This window comes from Antechinus flavipes, chromosome 2, assembly GCF_016432865.1.
Source record: "Antechinus flavipes isolate AdamAnt ecotype Samford, QLD, Australia chromosome 2, AdamAnt_v2, whole genome shotgun sequence".
NCBI lineage: Eukaryota > Metazoa > Chordata > Mammalia > Dasyuromorphia > Dasyuridae > Antechinus > Antechinus flavipes.
In genome coordinates, this window is record NC_067399.1 from 519,732,764 (window position 1) to 519,755,987 (window position 23,224).

The 23,224-nt window shown below is 34.4% G+C and overlaps 1 protein-coding gene across 1 annotated transcript in view; it reads left to right on the forward strand.

Annotated features, from left to right (window-relative positions):
* Positions 1–23,224, forward strand: part of SLC12A1 (solute carrier family 12 member 1) — a 126,477-nt gene that overhangs the window by 32,206 nt on the left and 71,047 nt on the right. The window contains exons 9-16 of the mRNA XM_051980599.1: positions 366–493; positions 4,447–4,531; positions 8,270–8,421; positions 12,945–13,052; positions 13,375–13,498; positions 17,490–17,591; positions 20,116–20,271; positions 21,920–22,019. Coding sequence (XP_051836559.1) covers positions 366–493; positions 4,447–4,531; positions 8,270–8,421; positions 12,945–13,052; positions 13,375–13,498; positions 17,490–17,591; positions 20,116–20,271; positions 21,920–22,019 — 955 coding nt within the window. The remainder of the gene's footprint in view (positions 1–365; positions 494–4,446; positions 4,532–8,269; positions 8,422–12,944; positions 13,053–13,374; positions 13,499–17,489; positions 17,592–20,115; positions 20,272–21,919; positions 22,020–23,224) is intronic.

Genomic DNA, 23,224 nt, shown 5'->3' on the forward strand with positions numbered 1-23,224 from the left:
CTTATCTAAAAAAAAGAGGTGGATTATACCATCTTTAGGGTCTCTTTCAGTTATAAATTGTCTGGTCTTTCTTTTGTTCCTTGGGGACAAAAAAGGAAGCTTGAACCTCAGTGAAATCTGGTATTGTTAAGGCAATAGAGGGGAAAAGGGTATTTTCTGAGGATATAAAGTGAACAAAGTGGTAATACTAAGTTACAGTCTCATGGCAAATATGATGTTCAATAAGAAATTGAATCCATCAAGCTCATCCCATTTTGGATGGAGGAAGTATATTAATTTAGGTTTATAGACACAAAATGCTATTAAAATTCTCTAATTGATGAAAAAATTCCAAGTGATAAATTTATCTGTCATCTGTGTTGCAGCATCTATCTTTGCTGAAAACTTCGGACCAAACTTCACAGAAGGAGAAGGTTTCTTCTCTGTCTTTGCCATATTTTTCCCAGCAGCTACTGGCATTCTTGCTGGAGCTAACATCTCTGGGGATTTAGAGGTAGGTTACCTTCTCTGTTTTGGATTTCGGAACTCTAGAGTTGTAGGAGTAAAATACCAGATAGAAATGACTGTGCAAAGTTATCTGGTTATTTTTAAATGATCTGGGTTTAATTGTTAATTTTCAATGCTAGTTCTAACTCCTAGAATGATAAACCATTTAGTCTTCTAATGAGTAAACTAAGGCATAGAGAAATTTTGATAAATCTACATCAATTAATTTTTAAAGTAAAAAATTGCTAAACTTTGTTTCAATATTGTTTTCAAAACTTTTACACTAATCAACAACAAAGAAAAGGAAAAAAAATCTCCTTTTATTTGTAGAAATCATTTTAGTATACTTAGAAAACTCCAGAGTAAGCAAAGAATATAATTGGAAAAACCATTGTTTCAACAAGGACACAAAATGAATTCAATAAAATTTTCCTCATTTCTATACACTGCCAATAAAAACCAAGAAGAAACAATTAGAAAAGAAATTCCATTAAGAATAATCATAAAATGTATAAAATATCTGAAAGCTATCCTACCAACACATATAGCATATATACAATTATAAATAAGACATATAAATAGAATTATAAAAGTTCCTTTCTCTGTAGAGATAATGATAAGCTTAATTGGAGAAAGATTCATTGTTTATGACAAAGTAAATGCCAATTAAAATGACAATACTACATAAATTAATGTAGAAAAATAAGGATCATAGTATAGCCAATTATCAAATTATATTTCAAATTATATATTTCAAAATATATACTTATTAAAACACAGTGGAACCCACTACATAAGGAAGAAAAAAATCAAAAATAGCATCCCAGTGTTTGGTAAATGCAAGGATATACATCGTTGGAAAAATGACACCCTTTTTGACAAGAACTGCTAAAACAACTGGACAACACTGGCAAAGGTTCAGTTTAGATCAATAACTTATACTATATACCTAAATAAACTCAAAATTAATATGCAGCCTGAATATGAAAGGCAATATCATAAAAACATTAGAAAAGAATGAAAACATTTACTTTACACAACTATGATTAAGAGAATTCTTAAATAAATAAAAAGTACAAGAGATAATGATATATGTACATAATTTTAATATATAAATTTGAAAACTTTTACACAAACATAATCAGTGAAAAGAGAACTAGAACGAACATAGAATGAAAAAAAAATTACTTCAAATATCACTGATAAAAAGCCTAATATCCAAAACATGTAAGGATTTTACAGAAATACATAGCACCAAGAGTTATTTCCCAGTATTTAAGAGCTCAAAGGGAATAATAGAAATGTGGGAAGATGGGCATAGTGACACCCTATATATAAGGATGTGAAAGAGTCCAACAATTCTAGACATCAATTTATAATTATACAACAAAAATGTTTTAACTGTCTATACTCTTTGTCCCTGTGAATCTCTCCCAAGGGGGGAAAAAAAACAGAAATAAAACTCCAATAGATACTAAAATATTCATAGTAGCACTTTTGGGGTAGCAAAGAATTCTAAACGAAGTAAAGACCCTTCAATTGAGGAATGGCTAAAAATGCCAATATATGAATATGGTTAAATATTAATATTTAGTAAAAATAATAAATACAAGGAATTGAAAAAATGGAGAGTTAAATGAAGTGGTTCAGAGTGAAATAAGCAGAATAAAGGAGACAATATACACAATGTAAAGGAATTGAACTTTAAATACTCAAAGAACTAATTTTAATTGAAAGATAAATAATGAAATACTCCTCCCCATTCATGGTATACACACAAGTGGTGGACACCTTGAACGGAATATTGTAGACATTGTCTAATTTGTCAGGTGTTTTTGTTTAAATATATTTGTCATAAAGGAGAATTCAATTAGGTGTGGAAATTTTTCAGGGCTTGAAATCATAGTGGTGTAAAGGCAGAAGGAATCAATAAAACATACATTAAAAAGTGATATCCTAGTATAAACTTATATTTATCTCCCCTCTTCATCTTTCTAGCAATGATTTCTTATAGCAGTCCCAGATTTGAATTTTGAGATAATTGAGTTTTGGGGGTTTTCACTGAAATTCTTCAACATGATCACATTGTGCCATCAGAATATAGAAGAGGAGTCCTTCATCTTTTTTGTCACAAATCCCTTTGATCTGAAGACAATAGGTTCCTTAGAATAATGTTTAAGTACATAAAATAAAATGTGATATTACAAAGGAAACTGTTCTATTGAAATATAGCAATCAATTAAAAAAACTAAGATTTTTGTTTGCTTAAAAATCCCTAATCTTGAGGCTGCCAACAATGTGCCCTACCTCAATGATCCTTCATCTGAACATACATCTGGTGCCTGATACAGAGCCTAACACAAGGCAACCAGTGCCTAAATAATTGAATTGATGGAATGCAATGTCAGAACTATCCTGTAAGACAAATCTTAATTCAATAAAGAACAAACATTAGTAATAGTAATAGTAACAATAATTATATTTACATAGCTCCTTAGAATTTTAAAAGATTTGTCTTTATATTAATTCAACTGGACCCCTAAACGAATACTTGGAGTAGCCCTTATTATCTTGAGGACCAAGAGGCATACCATGAAAACATAGGCAGAATAGTATAATAAACTGAACTGTGGCTTTCTGGCAAGTATGACCTTCACTAGGAAACCAGACAAATTCAAATTAATAAAGATTAGGAAACTGGGGCTCTGTTTAAGTGGCCTGCTGAAAGTCACACATATAGGAATAAAATGAGCTGGAATCTAAACTCAAGCCTTCTGATGCAAAATCTAGTGAGCTGACCATATTCAAGGTACTGTTAATGATTGTAATTTTATAAAATAAAAATAATATGAAATAAAAGGGGTACCAACTATGAAAAAGACTGATGAATGGGCTCCCTTTTATAACCATTATACCTATGAAATTCCCTTAAAGCAGGTAATTGATGGCAGAATGAGAATATTTTATGCCATACAAATTCAAAGACTATATTCCCTTTATTCCACTTCAATTCAAGGAATACTTATTGGATACTTATTATAAGTAGCAGACTGTAGTGGACACTCAAATCAAAGGCCCTCACCCCATAAAAAACAGTCCTTGTCATCAAGGAGTTTATATTCTTCTAGAGAATACAAAATAGGAGATAAGGAAAATAGTGAATAATTTGAAGAGAAAAAAAACACTAATGAGAAGGATGAGGAAAGGCATCCCGAATGGGAGGTGGCATCTATAATGAGTTGTAAAGGAAACTGAGGAGTCTAAAAAGCATTTCTGTCATATCAGAGAGCCTATATAAATGCATCAAAGAAGGACAGGGAGATTGAGTTGGGAGTACAGAAAGTAGGAATCTTGGCTAAGATAATTGGTCTTTGGTCTTTTTTCAGTGGTGTCCAATTCTTCATGACCCAATTTAGAGTTTTCTTGGCAAAGATACTGGAGTGGTTTGTCATTTCCTTCTCCAGTTCAATTTACAGATAAGGAAACTAAGGCAGACAAAATTCAGTGACTTGCCAGTATTATAAAGCTAGTAAGTCCTTGAGGCTAGATTTAAACTCAGGAAGATGTGTTCCAGACTTCAGGTTTCTCACCTTGCTGCCCTTAGCTAGAACTTGGAGTTCATTAAATAACTTAGGAAAAGTACTGGAGTTAGATTGTAGCTTTAGAAGGCAGGATGAAGAAATTGATTTTGTTCTAGTGGCCACTTTTGTTTAAGGGAGCCACTTGAAATTTTTGAACAAGAGACTAACATGGTAAAAAAAAATCATTTTTCTATCTGAGTAAAGCATAAAAATGTCCTCCATCCTCAGAGCTTGCTACTTTTGTCAGTTGGTTGATTTTTCTGTTTTTTTTTTCCAAATTGTTTTGCAGAATTGCAAAGACAGAATAAACTCTAGATAATTTCATTTCCCCACTTTATATCATTCTCTTTTAATCTTCTCACCTTTTTTCCCCTTCAAGGACCCACAAGATGCTATTCCCAGAGGAACAATGCTGGCCATCCTGATCACCACTGTTGCCTACATAGGGGTTGCTATTTGTGTAGGTAAGAAACAACAATAATAGCTAAATTCATATGGTGCTTTACAAAGAGTTTTACACACATTAACTTGATTGCTCTTCACAATAGCCAATTATAGTAAATTATTACTTCCATTATTACTGCCAATTGAGGAAAATAAGATTTAAAGAGATTAAATAAACTGTCCCTTTCTCATGACACAGTCAGTATCAAAGGTCAGATTCAAGACTTCCTGCCTCCAAATCCAGTGCTCTTTCTATATCAGGTTATATGCCAAAACTCAAGATTACTCTCAATGGTTATTTGAGTCTCCAGAATTTCTGTCATGCTTGGGCTGTGGAGGGTAAAACTCTCAAAATTTGCAAATTATTGAAAGCTGCTAAATGTTTAAATTGTGAAATGTCCTCCCCCCATCATTCTGGCATCTCAGAGGTTTGATTATAATTGTCATAGTTGGGGAAACAGATAAATAGTAAATATAGGCAGATAGAAAGAATAGTTATAGATAACTATTAGTACGCTTTCATATTATTATATATGTATTTATGTATATAATATGCCTACATGTAGAACTATATTTCCATATTTTCCTATATGTGTATGTGAATAGATATAGATATGGGTAGGTGTATGTGTCTGCATATATGCATATTCATATATTTATCTAGTTATCTATCTTATTATATACCACTTCAGATATTGATCCCATTGCCACTAAGAGAGGCAGAGAGGGATTTAGGTTACTTCCATTGCCATTATCCACTCCTGCCTAAAGGTGGGAATGCAGCCTATGTGAGTCTATCTGGGAAAAGGTACATAACTAGGGGTTGAAAGGAAAAAATGGAATTGTAAGGAAGATATAGAATTGGAGCTAATGGCTCATTTCAGGACTGCTTTCTCTAAAGAGGAAATTTCACTATTTCCAATTGCTTAAGAATCAGAAATTGACCCAACCTCTATTCACGCATTTATTCACATGGCTCACAGAATTTTGTGCACTAGCACCCGTTGTCTTTATCCCATCACTCAATGGTAGTACTTAATGTGTGGGAGGCAGAAATCTTATCTCAGAAACTGTGACCAAGAAAATCCATTGCTTACCTAGGAATATTTCTTGCTTAGGGGTAATGACTGATGAGGACCAAAAAAAGAAAATCACCAAAAGCCATGGAACTTTGAACAGTTCTCAGAAGAGACCTAAATTTTGTTCATTCTCTGCTTGTTTCAAGAGAATAGTAGAGCAGTTTATTTTCCTTAGGTTGACCTCTAGATTAAAAAGAGATGATGAAACAAGTTGGCTTGCAACCAAAGTCACAAAAAGAAACTTTTGTAACACAAACCACATTCAGAGGAAACAGAATGAATTCTGAATTCTGCCCTCATGTAGGTGGGAATGATATGGGGTAGAGACCCTAAATACCAGAGAAATGCCGTTATTATTGGGGAACCTGCCTTGTGACAGATAGAGGAAATGGGGAGATAATGGAAGAAATTAAGATAAAAGCTCCTCCAACTTCCCATTTGGTAACCTCCTTGTTTAACCATTTTACTTATCAGGTACAAAATCTCTGCTTCTGGGATACCAAAGGACTGCAAATGTCCTCAGAGCCTGCTAAATTCAATACCCTGGGGCAAAAAGCCCATAATCCCACCCAACTGGTGTCTCCTTGCAAATTTTCCTAAATAACTTTTTTAGGGATGAAAAGGTTTGCTGAATATTCAAACATCTCCAAACAGCTAATAGTGCAGTAGATGAGGCTTTAGGCCTGAAGTTAGGAACTCCTGAGTTATAATCCACTAACTAGTCACTTAATCTGTTTATTTTCTCAATTGTAAAATGTAAAATAATAGCACATGTTTAATGCCACAATAAGTACTAAATAAATCCTTATTCCTATTCCATTCCTCTTACAGAAAAATCATTGTTTTGGTGATTGAGGAGCTTCTATGACTTTCTTTTTTTAAATAATATTAAAGCAAAAAAAAAAAAAAAGGTTTTTCAGTGTTAGATTTTTCAGAAATTAGTTCCTTTTTTAACTGAAAAAGGTCAAAACTGAGGTGCTTTATCAAAGACAAGACCATGTCATAGATATCCCAGTATCTTCGAGTTGGAAGGGACTTTATAGGTCATTTAACCAAAACCATACTTAAATAAGAATCTTTTTATAACAAGACCTACAAGTCATCATCAGACCTTAAAAAAATAAGACATCTGGGGGTGTGGGATTCCTCAGACAGCCCATCCCACTTTGGTAGAACTCCAAATATTTCTCACATCAAGATTGAATCTACTTCTCTCAAATTTACATCTCTTCTCCTAGTTCTACTCTTTGGAGTCAAAACCAGTATGTCTAATCCCTCTTCTACACAGCAATCTTTAAATATTTGAAGAAAAGCATTGTATCCCCCACAGACTTCACCAGGCTAAACATCTCCAGTTCCTTCAACTGATCCTTCCTTCAGTGTCCTGACTTTAAAAATCCACCCTGATCTGGATGTTTTCTAGCATATCCCACATAATTAGCTATGGCTCCATCACCAGCCAGATCACCCTAACGGCCACATTTTCCCACAGGCTTCTGGGGTAATGCATATTTCTTGCACTTTTCTCATGGAGGAGAAGGAACAGTGTAGCGCAGTAGTGGACTACCCCTGGAAAATGCTTGTTAATCATTCTGGATTGCTTTGCTAAAATTTCATAGTTTCAGAGCATGAATGAATCTTAGAAATGTATTCTACTCTTCTTATTTTGCTGGAAACTTCATCGAGGTTAAAGAATGCCTAAAGTGACAGGGATTGCAAGTGCTAGAGCAAGAATTTGAACTCAGGTCCTCTGACTCTGAATCCAGTGCTTTTTTCTACTCTTCCCATGCTGCACTGGGGTGGTTTTCAGCTGAAGTAATAAAATCTTATTAAAAGAACTTTATTATTAGAAGACTCAATAATGGACCGAATGCCACTTCAGCTGTGTTGCTGCTTAAGAACAGTGACACTATCATGTTTTTAATTATTCTTAATCAAATGACTTCAAACATGTTAGAATAAAATCTTCCATATGGTTTCCTTTTCTTCTTCAAATATCTCCCAACCCTAGGACTTGGCATTCTTTATCTAAGAATGAGAGGTCCACTGGGTCAAAGACCTGAATGATATCTATCTGCTGGCCAATTCCCAGAAATGAGAAGATGCTCAGTGAATAAGGAGGATGAAGAAAGACGAGGGTTTTTTTTCTGTTTATTTTCACGAGCTCCTTTCTTTAAAAGAGTTCAAATAATTTAACAGTTATTATTTATTATTGATTAAACTAATGATGCAGTATAGTAAAAATATAAATATGAACCATGGGTATCTCATACTGAGTGAACATATTTACTCTGTAATAACCACGGCTCAAAATATTAGGATCACAAATACAAAAGTGAGCTAGTCTCTCAAACAATTTACAATCTAAGGGGAAACACTACATATAGAGTGGAGGGGGGCAAAGGGAAAGATTGGGGGTCTGGAAAGTTCAATAGATAGTAAGTGGGACAATAGGGCAGTAATCTGGCACACACTTTCTGGTGTCATTGGTGATGTATTCTAGAGATTCAGAGGAAGGGAAAGTCAGTATTGGGTAAGAATTTTCAGGAAGACTTCATAGAGGATATAAAATTTGAACAGGTCTCATGTCCCAGAAGTGGAAAAGAATGCCTCTTCAGAGGATCCCAATTGGGTCAGATGTTTATTTTTTAAATTAATTATTCACTTTCTTTTCCACAGGAGCCTGTGTTGTCCGGGATGCTACTGGAAATGTGAATGACACAATAATCTCTGGGATGAGCTGCAATGGCTCAGCTGCCTGTGGTCTGGGCTATGATTTTTCCAGATGTTTGAACCAAAAATGTTCATATGGGCTGATGAACAACTTCCAGGTTTGGATTTTTATTTTAAAACTTTTGTTGTCCTTGATGATTGGACGTTAGTTGTCTTAGTTCAATGTAGTGATTAAGATCTGAATTTGGAAACAGCTAGTCTTTAAACAAGTTTGCCTATAATGCCTGTTATTTTCAACTCTGGGTCCTAGAGTTAGAAAGAATCTCTGGACAGGCAAGTCCTTGTGCAAAGTAGGACTTCGAACTGGAAAGAATCTTAAGAAATAATCTAATTTAAGACTTTTATTTTGGAGATAAAGAATATCACAGAATAAGTAGAAGTGTCAGGATTTTTACTCAATTCCTCTGACTTCAAACAATATTTGGAATAACCCTCCATCTTCAGTTCCAATTCACTTGTGGTGGGAAACTCCCTAGGGAATTTGGGTTCTGCTGGAGAAAACTGGGACCCCAACAGGCCTTGCGACTAATATGCCTTATCCAAAAAGCTTCTAGGAAATCAAAGCAGATCTCCTAGGGAAGGAACAAAGCTCAGAAACAATGGAGATATTCCCTTGAACTCACCAATGGTCATATATTCACTCATGGGGTTGCCTTGGAAATTCTAAAGTGGGGTGGGGAGAAATAGTCTGGGAATCTGGTGAAATACAGACTACATAGGCCCTATAGAACAGTGACACTGAGTACCATTTACTAAGGGAAGTGAAACTTGATGAATTCCCTCTATATTTTCTGTAGCAAACTACAAGGTAGGGGGGAGAAGGAAGGAAGGAAGGCAGTTTATGCATATCTTTTCTAATGGACTTGATATAGCTAGAACATAGATCACAAACTTGGTTGATTATTTCCCCATGTTATTGTCCTAAGCAGAAAAGAGAAGATAGTTCACAACATAATAGATTTAGAGCACACCAAAGAAAGAAGTGGGCTCAATCATAACATTTTTATCAAAACAGTTTAATGAAAATTCACAGGCATTATTTACTTGCTTTCATATTTTAAAAAAGCATTTCACCCAATGTCACTAAATATTTAAGACTTGAAATTACTTACCAAATGCTTACATATAAATCTACTATATACAATAGAGAGCACAAAGCAAGTATTTATAAAATCAGTTCCCTTAGAGTTTTTAGTCTGACATCCTATAATGAAAATGAAATTAAGGATGTGCAACAACTAATCAAAAATATAAATTAAATTGTTTGCATTGAAGCAAAATAATTTAAGTTCATTTAATGTGGTGGTAAGAGAATCAGAAATAAAGAGAATTGAACAATGGGACCGCCTTCTTTTTAATGGAGTGGAGAACAGTCAAATGCTATGATTTATTTCATTGATATGGAAAGCTCTCATTGTGGAAACTCCTTCTACCAATGTCACAAGTCTTCTTCAACTTAAAAAGAATTATAGATTCCAAGCTGCAAGAGACCTTAAAGGGCAACCAATTTAGTTCACTAACCTAAAGATAAGGACAATGGTGATCAGAGTATTAAATGACATTGTTACCTAGTTACTAAGACTCCGGAAGGATTTGAACCAAATTCTACTAAATTCTAACTTCATCTCTCTATCCAGTTAACTTGGTCTTAGAGAGTTTCCTGGAGGCTCTGAAAGTGGTTTTTCCAAAGCTTGTAATTCTCATAGGTGGACTTGAAACCCAGGACTTTTATACTCTAAATCTGTTTTTCTAAGTCTGCTAAGCCATCTTGCTTCTCTTCTAATTAACCAAAGAAGGCTTTGGGAATTGAGGGGAAAAGGCATCATGTTTTAGGGAATGGAAGGCATTCTGGGAATCAACTGTAGCATTGGAAAAGCCTGTAAGATGACAGAGGAATTGACTAGAAGAAGAAGGAATGTCTGAAACTCTTGAGGGATATAGACAAAAAGAGTTAGAAACATAATAAATGTCCCAAGTGGCTGGTTGAAAGAGAATTTCTTATTAGGAAACTCTTAATGAATTTATTATCTATTAGAATTTCCCAATAAGGAAAAATAAATTATCTCAACCAAAGGTATTTCCTGCAAAACTGGACTTGACTGCCAGGATCTCATCTTGTATAAGACCCAAAACCACTGCTCAGTAAACATAGAGGAAATAATGCCCATAAAATATTCTTCTATGGGTATAGAGAAGAGAAACTGATCTTTTTAAAAGGAAATATAAACTTACAATATAACTCTTCCCAAAGCTTTATCCAAGTATCACATTTTGTTAGAACTTGCTATAATCTAAGAAAACTCAATTATATCAAACAGAGGAAAGGATTAGTTTTTTTAAAATCCAGAAAGCTTTTAAAGGAAGAAAAGAGAAAAATTATTGAGAAACCATTTAATGAGAAAATGGAGTTTTAGAAAGTGGAAAAAATCATTTGTCTTAGGATCTGATTTTTTTTATAATTGGGACATAATTCTTGTGCTTTACATCTGTTTGATGAGTTTCCCTAGTTATCCTTCCTTTACTGTTGAATTGAACAGACACACACAATATAGGATGTTCTAAAAGTCTTAGTGTTTAGTTTTAAACTAAAACTTCTGGGTTCTTTCCCAGTTTTGTAAAGGAAAACATAAAAACATGATTCAATTAGTTTCATATAATCATCATTTTATGTTTAATATACCAGTAGAATGAAGCACCTGAATGAAAAAGTCAATTAGAAAAACTACTGGAAGGTGTGGGCAAGGAAGGACTGAACATAGAAATCTTGTACCAAACTAACTATGTTTTAGACAAACATTGACAGTTTCTGTCCAGAGGGAAATCTTGCTCCACCTCTATTTCTGATCTTCATTTAGGATCACCCTCTACCTTTTCCCTCAGAACCCTGAATATATTCAATAGTCATTGGGTAAAGTTTGGATTCAATTCTGGTTCTAATTAGGTCTATATTAGGTCTTCTCCACATGATCATTAATGACTTCATCAGAAAGTCCTAAAGTCTCCCTTTCTTTCTCTGTTTCCAACCTTGTAACTCCTGTCCTACCTTCAAATAGGTTTTCCCAATGGAGGATATCTTCAGTTATTCAAGATGACAGATGTACCTTTCTGATATGTTATATGGATTTTTCTTACTCTTTTGGGTTGACCTTATTTATTTATTTATTTAGTTAGTTAGTTAGTTAGTTAGTTAGTTAGTTAGTTATTATCCCAACTGTTGCTGTTTTAGCCTGGTATTTCTATCTCAACCAGGCTGGAATTGCAGTGGCCATACATGGCCCAATTCCAATATTGATTAGTATAGAGTTTTAACCTGCTCCATCTTGCTTACTTAAGTCAGTTCAGAGGGACTCAACCACGATGCCAGACTTAGTACAAAATCCCCAATTATCTCTTCTCCTATTGCAACTCAGAACTGAACTCAAGCAATTAACCAACCTCAGCCTTGCTCAGTAGCAGGGATTACAGATGCCTATCATTATGCCTGAAATATTTATTCCTCTTTAGGCTAAAAGACCCCTTTTTCTCTTAGGCTAACATAATTCTTCACTTGGTTCCTGAGATATTCAGATTTCTCTAGAATCTGCTGATTTAACTATAAACAATTTTTAAAAATTTTCTTACATTCATCCAAGAGAATGGTTAGGTTTTCTCCTAATCCTAGGTCAGGAAAGAGTCAAATGTTCGTTGAAGAGTAAGAGATAGGATGGATATATTATCCTGAATGACTGAAAGTATTCTCAACTGGGAAAACCAATTTGAAGGCTGAACAAATTAGAAACAGGGAATGAAAGGGATGCTGAAGGGTTTTTTTTTGTTTGTTTGTTTGTTTGTTTTTGTTAGGGTCATTGATGGTCTTGTGATTAGGGTCCTAATATAAAACAAATAAGAATCAGAAAAGAAGAACCAAGATTCACCCAATGACTAGTAAATGTATTCAGGCTACTGGCATAGGCGAAAAAAAAAATTAGTCAAAGACAAGAAAATAACTTACCAGGTAGGAAAGAAGATAGAGGAAGAACCTAGGCCAAAATCAGAAATAGATATGAGCAAGGCAAGTTGTCAAACTAGATTATAGTGATTTTAGAGCAAGACTTCTCGGTAACTAATTTTTTTGCTATTTTGTACTTTTACCTTCAATTATTTAGTAAAGTAATTTGTGGGGGAGGGAGGGAAGGGAGGAGAGAGAATCCAACCATCATACTGATAGAATTTAAGAGAAGTTCTGTCCCCTCTAGGTCAGGAAATTCAAGGGAAAAAAATTGATATCCCAGAGATGGGTAAGGACCAGTGGTAGTGAAAGAGAGAAGGGGTCCCTAATCCAAATAGATCAGAACGATCTTGGAGACAATCTAATCTAAGCCTCTCATTTTACATATGTGGAAAGAAGGCCTAAGAAGTTTGTCCAAGTTGCCACAGGAGTAAAAAATAGTAGCATTGGAATCCAGCATTTTCCTCACTATTCTAGACTACTTGCATCTGGTGATCTGAGCCCCCAGGCCCCAAGCCAGTGAGGAAAGTATAATGAGGACAGTTTGAGCAACATTCCTCTACAAGGGCTGTCTCCTTCTTCCAGAAACTCCAGAATTACTTTTCCTTACCTGAGCTTCTGTTTTCTCTACAGGTAATGAGCATGGTCTCAGGTTTTGGACCCTTAATCACCGCTGGAATCTTTTCTGCAACTCTCTCCTCTGCTCTGGCCTCTCTTGTTAGTGCACCAAAAGTTTTCCAGGTACTGTAACCTCAGAAACACAATTTTCTTCTTGTTTTCTCTACATGTATTCAGCTGAAATACTTATTCTCACTAGCAATCATTTTCAGAAACATTTTAATGTTTGCATCTGGTCCAAGTGCTCTATCTGCCACATATTCAAGATAGATGCAAATAATATAAAGAATGATAAACTACAGATGCTAACCAGTGCCACAGTATCATATGTCACTTAATCTTTCCAAAAATCTCCTTGTTTAAGAGTCACTTCTGGGTAATGACTGTGTGCATATATAAATGACTGATTTCTCTCCTTTTTTTCCTCTCCTTTTTTTCCCATTAGGCTCTTTGCAAGGACAACATCTACAAAGCCCTTCAGTTTTTTGCAAAAGGATATGGGAAAAACAACGAGCCTCTAAGAGGATATATTCTCACATTCATTATTGCAATGGCATTCATTTTGATTGGTTAGTGGGTTTTCTGGTAACACTAAAAGTCAAAGAACATTTTTTATTTTATTTTCAGATTTGGAAAGTTAGCTTGTGCTAAGGTAGCATGGATGAGTAGAAAGAACATTGACTTTGTGCTTCAAGAACCTGGGTTCAAATCTTGTCTCTGAGGTTTGCTATCTATGTGACCTTGTGCAAGTCAGTCTGGCCCTTAGTAGTCTTATTTATAAAATAAGGTGGACTTGATAGTTTTAAATCTAGATTTGTTTTCTTCCCTACTTCCCAACTTTGGAATATTAAGCTTGCTTAGCAGGGAAATTAGAAATTTTTGAATTTTTAGGACCAAGAAGACATCCAAGAAAATACTATCATATTGAATCTGAGTTTTTTACCCATGTGACTCCTCATATTAGAACTCCTGCTCTGAGTCACAGTATATCAGAGTTGGAAGGATCTCAGAGAACACTGTGTACAATCCATACCTATATGAGCATCCTGTATACCATAATCAGAACATGATCATCCACATGTATGGTTTGAAAGATTACAGAGAAGATAAATCCACACTAGCTTGAAATAGTCTATTCTATTTTTGTATGGCTAATTGGGAAGATTTTTCTCTCAATTTGTTTGGTTCTGTTGACCTTCTGTTGGCCCCTTTTTTATTTCAAAGAGAGGGCAAAAATGTAAGCTCACTCAAGATAGGGACTGTTTTTTATCCTTGGGCTACATGTAGAGATATGTATTGGGATATCCACTTATCTCAAATGTTGCACAATACTTTGAACTTAATAAGTGCTTAATGGATATTTCATAATTTAATTGAATCTACATAATTATGTCTTGGAAGTGGGCAAATGAGTGTTGATATCTGGACTTGATTACCTCTCCTTTCTAAGCAAAAGACATCTATAAAATCTACATTGGGCCAAACTCACTGGTTCGAGTCTGCATCTCCTTGCTCCATCATAAGCCATGTCCCCATTAAGATGCCAATGTATAGGGCAAATCATAGATAATGTAGGCTGTCAAAAGCCCTGGCACCTGTATATATATACAGTATGCAGAACAAAGTATTCCTACCTATGATAGAATTCAATTAACCCAGTCCCTTTACTTGCTCTTTGAAGAGGAATTTGACCATAATTCCTGAATCTTTACAAGATGACCAAGGATTACACAAATTCTGCTCTTTCAGATTTCTAGACTTAAGAATAACCCCAAAGAATAAAGTAGCTATATATAGCAATGCTTCACTTATGTGGCATCCTTGGGGATATTTTCTGTGTGAGTAATTTTTCCATATAATTAAAATTAAATTCTTTAAGTGTCAGGTTTAATTTTCATCATTTAAAGGAAATCTTTCCAAAATCCATGACACCCTCCCCTACCTTCTTAAGCAGTTCACACTGAACATCTTTTAACTTTTTGATGACTAAGAATCATTCTTATCACTACCGATGTTTCTGATATGCTATAATACCTTGTCAGTTGTCACTTTTGTTGTCAGTGTATTCATCAGTGAACTGCCTTGTAAAGCACTGCTCTTTCTAATTTCCTCTTATTTTTCTATGGTCTTAGAAATAGTTCTAATGAAACCCTTAGATTTTCTGGATTCCTACAAAGTATAGCAGCTTTGGTGCATGGCCTTTGTAATAGTTATTCCAGAATCTCAGCAACATTTAAAATCCCATATTTTACCTGTATTCCAGATGATAGCAGTTGCCAGAAATCTTACTTCTAGATAAATAAGGAGTTACTGAATGATATCACTTATATCAGATGTACCATAACAGGGCTGAGATTAAGACCTATCTAGCTTCTTGTTGCAAACTGGGTAAACATTTTAGTTCCATATATGCAAGTAACCCAGAGGAATACATGCCATGCAAAGCTCAATAGTTATATAAAATAAAATATGATCTGCATCTAAGTTTCCTTAAAACTAGGATCAATAGAATTGAGATAGATTCAGGGGCATACTGTAAATATTTAACAACTGGATCTATACAGATGAGGATCTATTCCAATAATATACTTTTAAGTTTAAACTGCTCTATTAACATTTTCTCCAACACTTTAAATCTAGACAATCATGAAAACCCCATTTTATACTATTTGCTGATTTCTGAAGTATAATTATTCACACTGAAAATTTAATGATCAGTTCTGATGAGCTATTTAGAGCTGATTCCAGCATAGTAATGGGTACATGCAAAGATCTGACCAAGAGAGCATGATTCCTTGAGATTTAAATCATTTATCAAAAAGTCTGCATGAAGTTTTTTTAAGGACCCATGCTTTATCTAGCACATTAGCAAATTGAACTGAAGATGGGCTTTTCTTAGTGTACCCAAGGTTTAGCTACATTATAAAACATCCCTTCACACTCTTCTCTTACACAGTTTTTGTGCTTCTAATTATCTCTCCCTTTGTCAAAAATTAAATTTTAAAAATCTTGGGTTAATATTGGTGTTTTTTATGTTAGTAAGTTATACTTTAATGCAGAACTGAAAGTAGTAAGTTGTATTTTTATTTTAAGAGTTACCCCTCACCCCATCCCCAACTGTGAAACTCAAAAAATATTTTTTAAAAATAGTTTGTTGTTTATTTTCAATTTAATTGGTTTCCTTTGTATTCATTTAAAAACATCATTTTGAGATGGTTTCCTTAGAATCCACCACACTGCCACAGGTAGCTATGATACCTAAGAGGTGAAAATTGGCCTGCAGAAAACAATTAATATATTATTAAAGTTCCTTCGCTCACCCACACTTGGAGCTTCATGATAAGCATTTGGCTACAATAGAACAAATACTAGGCTGGGAATTTAAAAAACTGGGTTCTAACTCTTTGTGTATGTATATCCTAGTGAAGAAATCATTTGTCACCTCACCTTTGTACAGTCAGCATTTAGCATAGTACTTGGAACATAGTAAGCATTTAATAAATACTTTTCAGTTAATTGATTGAAATAATAATAGCTCTCATTTATATAGAATTGTAAAGTTGCAAATTGTTTTATATAATGTTATTCCATTTGGTCACTGGAAAGTTTGGATAGCTAGAATTTATATAGATTGGATTGTAGATTTCCACATAAATAATATTTCATTTTATCTGCACAACAATCCTGGAAAGGGGTGCTGTTAGCATCCCCATTTTACAGATGGGAAAATTGAAAAAATTATTTCAATTACTTGCCCAGAATCACACAGTTATTTGGTTTGAAGGGTTTGAAGTCAGATTTATACTGGTTTCCTAACTCTAGGTCCAGCATTCTATCCACTGTGCCACCTATCAGCCTCATAATTTAGACTTACATGATGTTTAGAATCATCTATATTTGATTTCACAAAGTATCTTCTATGTGCAAATTACCATTCTTGACCTGAGGGATATAAATATAAACATCAATAATTTATTAAGCATTTACTGGCCCTCAAGGGAATTATATTTAATATTCTATGAACATTTTATTGACAAGAAATGTATACAAATTACTTGGGCCATTTCTGTGGTCTCTTTTATGCAAAAGACATATAGACATATAAAATTTATATGGTTTGAACAATAGTCTAGAAGAGAAAGGAGACAGGGGTAATGAATCTTAATTTCATAACATAATAGCTGAATGCTTTTTCCACGTGGTTTTTTTCAAAAACTTAAAAGTTTAGAGAAATGGCAGGAAGTAAACCAGTGTCATCACTGTTATTTTAGAGGAAGGTTTCATCTGTTTTCTTCATTTCTCTTCTCAATCTTACCTGTATTTGCATTGGGATAAAATTCCCAATTACCTCACCTACCTATTGGCTAGATTTTTTTCCATCAATCTATTAAAGATCCATCTGATTATAGACTTCAAGTAAATAATACAGCCCTTAAGGAAAATCACTAACTCTAAATATGACAGAGATCAGCTATAATATCAGTATCTAAATAAGGTCATGTTTCAAGGTTATAATAGTTATTCATCCTTAGATTTCATCCTTGTGTTTTTCTTCCACAGCTGAATTGAATACCATTGCTCCCATCATCTCCAACTTCTTCTTAGCTTCATATGCACTTATTAACTTCTCCTGTTTTCATGCATCTTATGCAAAATCTCCAGGTAAGTTGAGTTTGATGTTTCAGAATGAACCAAAGAACCAGTAAACCCTTTGTCTTCCACATATCTTGTTCTTGCCTCCTTATATTTCCCTTCCAAAAAAATAGAAGATAGATAACATACTTGCACAATTGAAATGATAACTATCTCTATACTTATATCCTAGTTGTGAGCAATGTAACCTACTCTACTTTGGTGAGTTGGGGGATAACTTCTGAAGCTGAAGGGGAATCATGAGCAATGGCCTTCTTGACCAACCATAAAGTCAATTTTCTCCTAATGCAATAAATTATTCATTGCAAGAGAAACCACATTTATTTCAGCAGTAGAAAAACATTACTATTTATTTCCAGAGTGAAAGTGACCAAAGAAGTGGAATAAATGTATATATTTGAAACTTCCATACTATCAATTTGCTTCTTGCCAGTGGTACAGAGAAGAAGGATGAGTAGCTTCTATAATTACCTGTTGAGCAGAGTAAAGGCAGATCTATGGTGGGCAACCACCATTCAAATACAGATGACTTCAATATATTTTTTTACCTGGATTAATAGTGGCTCAAAATTGTGAAATCAAGGACTAATTCCTCCTCATGCCACCCCCTCACTCTCAGTCTCTCTACCACCCTCCTTCCTCCATTTCCTAAAGCCCTGCCATATTAATAGGACAGGAGTTAAGACATGAGTTGGAATTCCCAACTCTGAAACTTGCTTCCTTTTTGATTTAACTGTGTTTATGTATTAGGGGTAGAGGAACAGTAAGAGGAAGGAAAGTAGTATTTATGAAAAGTCTTTTACAAAACAGTCATTTTTACAAAATAAAAGTCTTTTACAAAACAGTGTTTTACAAATATTATCTCATTTTTATCTCAAATATTATTTCACAATGATCTGGGAAGGAGGTGCTAATATTATTCCCATTTTGCATTTGAAGAAATTGAAACAAATAGAGGTTAAATGATTTTTCCAGAGTCACACACTATTAAATGTCTGAAGTCATGTTTGACCTGAAGTCTTCCTTATTCCAGGCTCGCCATTCTATCTACTTTTCCCCCTAGCTGACCTCTAAGTCACTTTGGACAAGTTTCTGCATCTGTGAAATTAGGAGGTTGGACTATAAGGAATTTCTCTTGTCCTTGCCAAATTACATGGAAAGTTTTCATAGTTATAATTTTGGCTTTCAAAATTGCAGTTCCTTCAAAGCATTACCTTTTGACTGTTAAGACAATTATCGAGAGCCATTTGTATGATGTTGAAGCTCCTCCCTTTCCTTCTTGCTGTCTCCTTTTTCAGAAATATGATTTGAAAGATTTCTAAGCAAGACTGATAAACCTTAAAAAAAAGGACTATGGAGCCCCTTCTTTCAAAAAGAATTGCAATCCACAAAATTAGTTTAGTTTGATATATATATATATATGTATATATATATATATATATGTAAAGCATATTTTAAAAATGTATTATGTTTGCTGAGTAAGATATCTATGATTTATATGAATTAAATACCTGCTATATAATAGCCAAAGCATTGTGCTAAATGTTAGAGATACAAAACTAAACAAGTTTCTGAAGAAGATAACAATCTACTAAATAGCAGAAGACATATACAAATAATTAGGATATAAGTCATAATGTGATAATGAATAACAAAACACTTATTAAACACATAAAATGTACTAAGCACTTATAAGAATAAGTGCCAAAAACCTCACTCCTTTTATGCAGAAAGGGATGATCAAAAAAGGTTTCATGGAGAAGGTGATGTCTGACTTGTGTCTTTAAGTAAACAAAGTACTTCAACAGGCAAAGAAATCAGTGAAATTTATGCTAAGCTTGATAGTTGTCAGAAACAACATTCTAGAAACCAGAGTAGATAGTATGAGTGGGTAGGAGACAGTGGGAAGAGACAGAGTATCTCCAGTATAAAATAAAAGGGTAAAAGTTGGAACCTGGTTGCATAAAGCCCTAGATATTTCACAAATAACATAATCCAAGTGGTATATAAGGAGCTGGAGACTGAAAAAGTTTACTAGACTTACCTTATTACCAAAAAGGTAATAAGAATAAGAAGCAGGATTTGAATCTAGAGACAGAAGTTTTTCCCCTGAAAATAATTGTATCATTATAATGATATAGTTATCCTTCCTACTAGATAATGAAATACCACACAACAATGGAAGAGCATGCAATTTGGAGTCAGGGGACCTGGATTTGAATCTTTCTTTTGCTTATCAATAATACAACTGTGAATAAGTTATGTAACTTCTTTGAGCCTTGACTTCTTCATTTGTAAAATGGGAATCATAACTGTTTTATTATCTACTTTTTAGGGTTTGGTTATTGAGAAAATGAAATTACTTGATCCATATAAATCTTTATATAAAAATATGAACTATGAGCTATTGCTCATAGAGGATAGAAATACATTCTTATGTGTCTCTCTCTTCACATAGACTAGGTGCAAAAAATACTGAATTGAATTGAGGTTGAATGGAATTGAATTAAATAAAGTCATTCTTTATTTTCAGGCTGGAGACCTGCCTATGGAATTTACAACATGTGGGTATCTCTTTTTGGAGCCATATTGTGCTGTGGAGTAATGTTTGTCATCAATTGGTGGGCAGCTGTTATCACCTATGTTATTGAGTTCTTCCTCTATATCTATGTGACATACAAAAAGCCAGGTAAGCTCAGAAAGGCCCTTAATTATACAGTTGTCAAATCATATTTGATGAACCAACTGTGGTTGACAAGACCATTTTCAGTTTAACCATAGAAAATAACCAATGGGCAAGTTTGTATGCCAGTTGTTTAACAACTGAGTTTTCTAAAGAAAGAGGAAAAGGGCTTTTTTGCTACTATTTCAATACTATAAGTATTGAAATGTCTTGAAAATGATCACTTACCATTCATTGACCTTCCCCATACTTACTGCCTACCTTTTTCCTGATTTATATAGAATAAGAGTGGGGGGAGGAAGTACTGTCTTCATCACAGAGGTAATCTATAGAAGGTTGGGGGCTCCATTTCCTTCCTCTTAAAATCTCTCTAGACTCATGAAAGTTGCAATATCCTTTTTTACCTTTAAGTTTAAGAAAATAGAAAAAGGAATCAGTACTAGTCTTGCCTGCCATATAAAGTAGTCCTTGGAGAGTCAGACCTAGAAGAAATACTGAAAATCAGTAAAGCTCTTTAAGGACATCCATTTTGCATGAATTCTTGCCCATTTTGTTAGCTAACTTATTCAGAAAAACATTTGCTGAACACCATCTGCTTGCACATACACTCCTTCTGTCTCTTTCTTTCATGCCCTTGAAAATGGCCCCTTAAACATTCTGTATTTGGCATCCAGATCTTATTCGTAGGTTGACTCACTTCCTGAGCCTGCTTGCCCAGAATGTAATCTTCACACAACCCTCTCTCCCAAATGGAATTTCAATAAAAGACTATATCAGTTACAATTTTCTGATTAGCTAGATATTTTCTATTCAAAAACAGTATTTTTTACTCTTGGGTGTTGTTTATGAATATACAAGCCATTATTTCTCTCAGACATTGAGAAACACAGTGTAGTATAATGTAAAGCACTCTGGCCTAGAACTTAGAAGATGAGGATTCAGATTCTGCCTCTGAAATTCATTATTATCTATGGTATCATGAGCAAATCATTAACTCTCCTAGGGTCTTTCATTTCTAAATCTGTAAGAAAAGGAGTTGGACTAGATGTCCATCAAAAGTACTTTCTAATTCTAAACCAATGATTCAATAAACCCTACACTAGGGAAGAAGGAGGGAGGGAGGGAGAAATAGAGGGAGGAAGAAAGAAGGAAAAGAAGGGAGAGAAAAAAGAAAGAGGGAGGGAGGAAGAGAGGGAAGAAAGGAGGGAGGAAGAAGGAAGGAATGGAAAGAGGAAGAAAGGAAGGCAAGAAGAAAAGAAAGGAAGGAAAGGAAAGAGGAAAGAAGGAATGAAGCAAGGAAGGAAGGAAGGAAGGAAGGAAGGAAGGAAGGAAGGAAGGAAGGAAGGAAGGAAAAGAGGGAATATTGATTAAGAAAGACTACATTCCAATGCTAAGTGCTTTACAAATATTATTTAACTTAATCGTCACAATCAGAGAAGATAAGTGTCATTATTATCTCTATTTTATGGATAAGAAAACTGAGATAGACAGGAGAGAAATAACTCGCTGTGGTCACAGAATTAAGAAATGTTTTTGGCTGGATTTGAACTCAGGTCTTCTTGATTTCAGATTCTGTGCTCTCTGCTATATTTAGTTCAAAGGAGAAAAAATCAAAGCCTAAATATTGCTTTTCTGTATCTCTCTTAATTTATAGATGTGAACTGGGGATCTTCTACTCAAGCTCTTTCCTACGTGAGTGCTTTAGACAATGCTCTGGAATTAACCACTGTAGAAGATCATGTAAAAAATTTCAGGTACAGTTAATCCTGAAGTGCCATTGTGCTTTGAATTAGAGACAGGTGCTCTCTGAGAACACATCTGTGCCAAATGGAAGAGCTGAGGACAGATTTTTAAAAATCAGGTCTCTATAGAAACATGAGATGTCCCTACCCATAATGTCCTTAACTTTCTTAGCCATGTCCAATCTGTCCTGTTGTTTCCCGTATCACCAAGCAGATGTCATCTATTGAAAAAACTTCAAGTATTTGAAGAGTTATCATGTAGAAGAAGATTTAATCTTGATTCTTGTTGGCCCCAGAAGGCAGAACTAAGAATTAAAAAAGGAGAGAAAAGTTGTAGAAAAATAGATTTAGGCTTAAGGGCGAGGAAAAACTTCACCCTACTTCATTTCATTCCTTCTTTAATTAAAAACACAAAAGTTTCTGGACAGATCACTACTGAAAAAACTAAAGAAGTGTTCCCCTCTCCATGAAAACTTTTTTTTTTATTTTCTTGTTCTTTTTTTTAAAATAACTTTTTATTGATAGAACGCATGCCAGGGTAATTTTTTACAGCATTATCCCTTGCATTCACTTCTATTCCAATTTTTCCCCTCCCTCCCTCCATCCCTCCCCCCAGATGGCAAGCAGTCCTTTACATGTTGAATGGGTTGCAGTATATCCTAGATTCCATGAAAACTTTTAACAAAAATCATAATTAAGTACATTTTTTATCTTTGTCATAAATTCTATAGTAGTTATCTTGGCTTCTTTATAGTCCTGGGCATATGTTTACATGAATAAATAAATGTAAAGTATTATACTTGAGTTCAAAAGAATCGAGTACAGCATGGAGGAAAGCATTGTTAAAGGGCAGCTTGTCTAACAAAAAAAATCCTGGGAGTTTTAGAGGACTACAACCTAAACATGAATCATTAAGATAATGTGATAGCCAAAAAGCCAAGGCAAATTTGGGCTGTGTTAAATAAAAGAGGTCTATAGCTTCCAAGAATGATAAAGTGATAGCTTCTCTGTACTATGCTCTGGTCAAACTATATTTGTACCATTATGTTCAGTTTGGGGTGAACCCAGTTTAAAAAAAAACATTGACAAGGTGAAGAAAATGCAGAGGAGTGCTATTAGAATGGTGAAGGCCTTTGGCTCCTGAGAATTGGTTAGAGAAACTATGAATGTTTAGCTGGGAGCAGACTCGGGGCAATAAGTAGACATGATAAGTATAT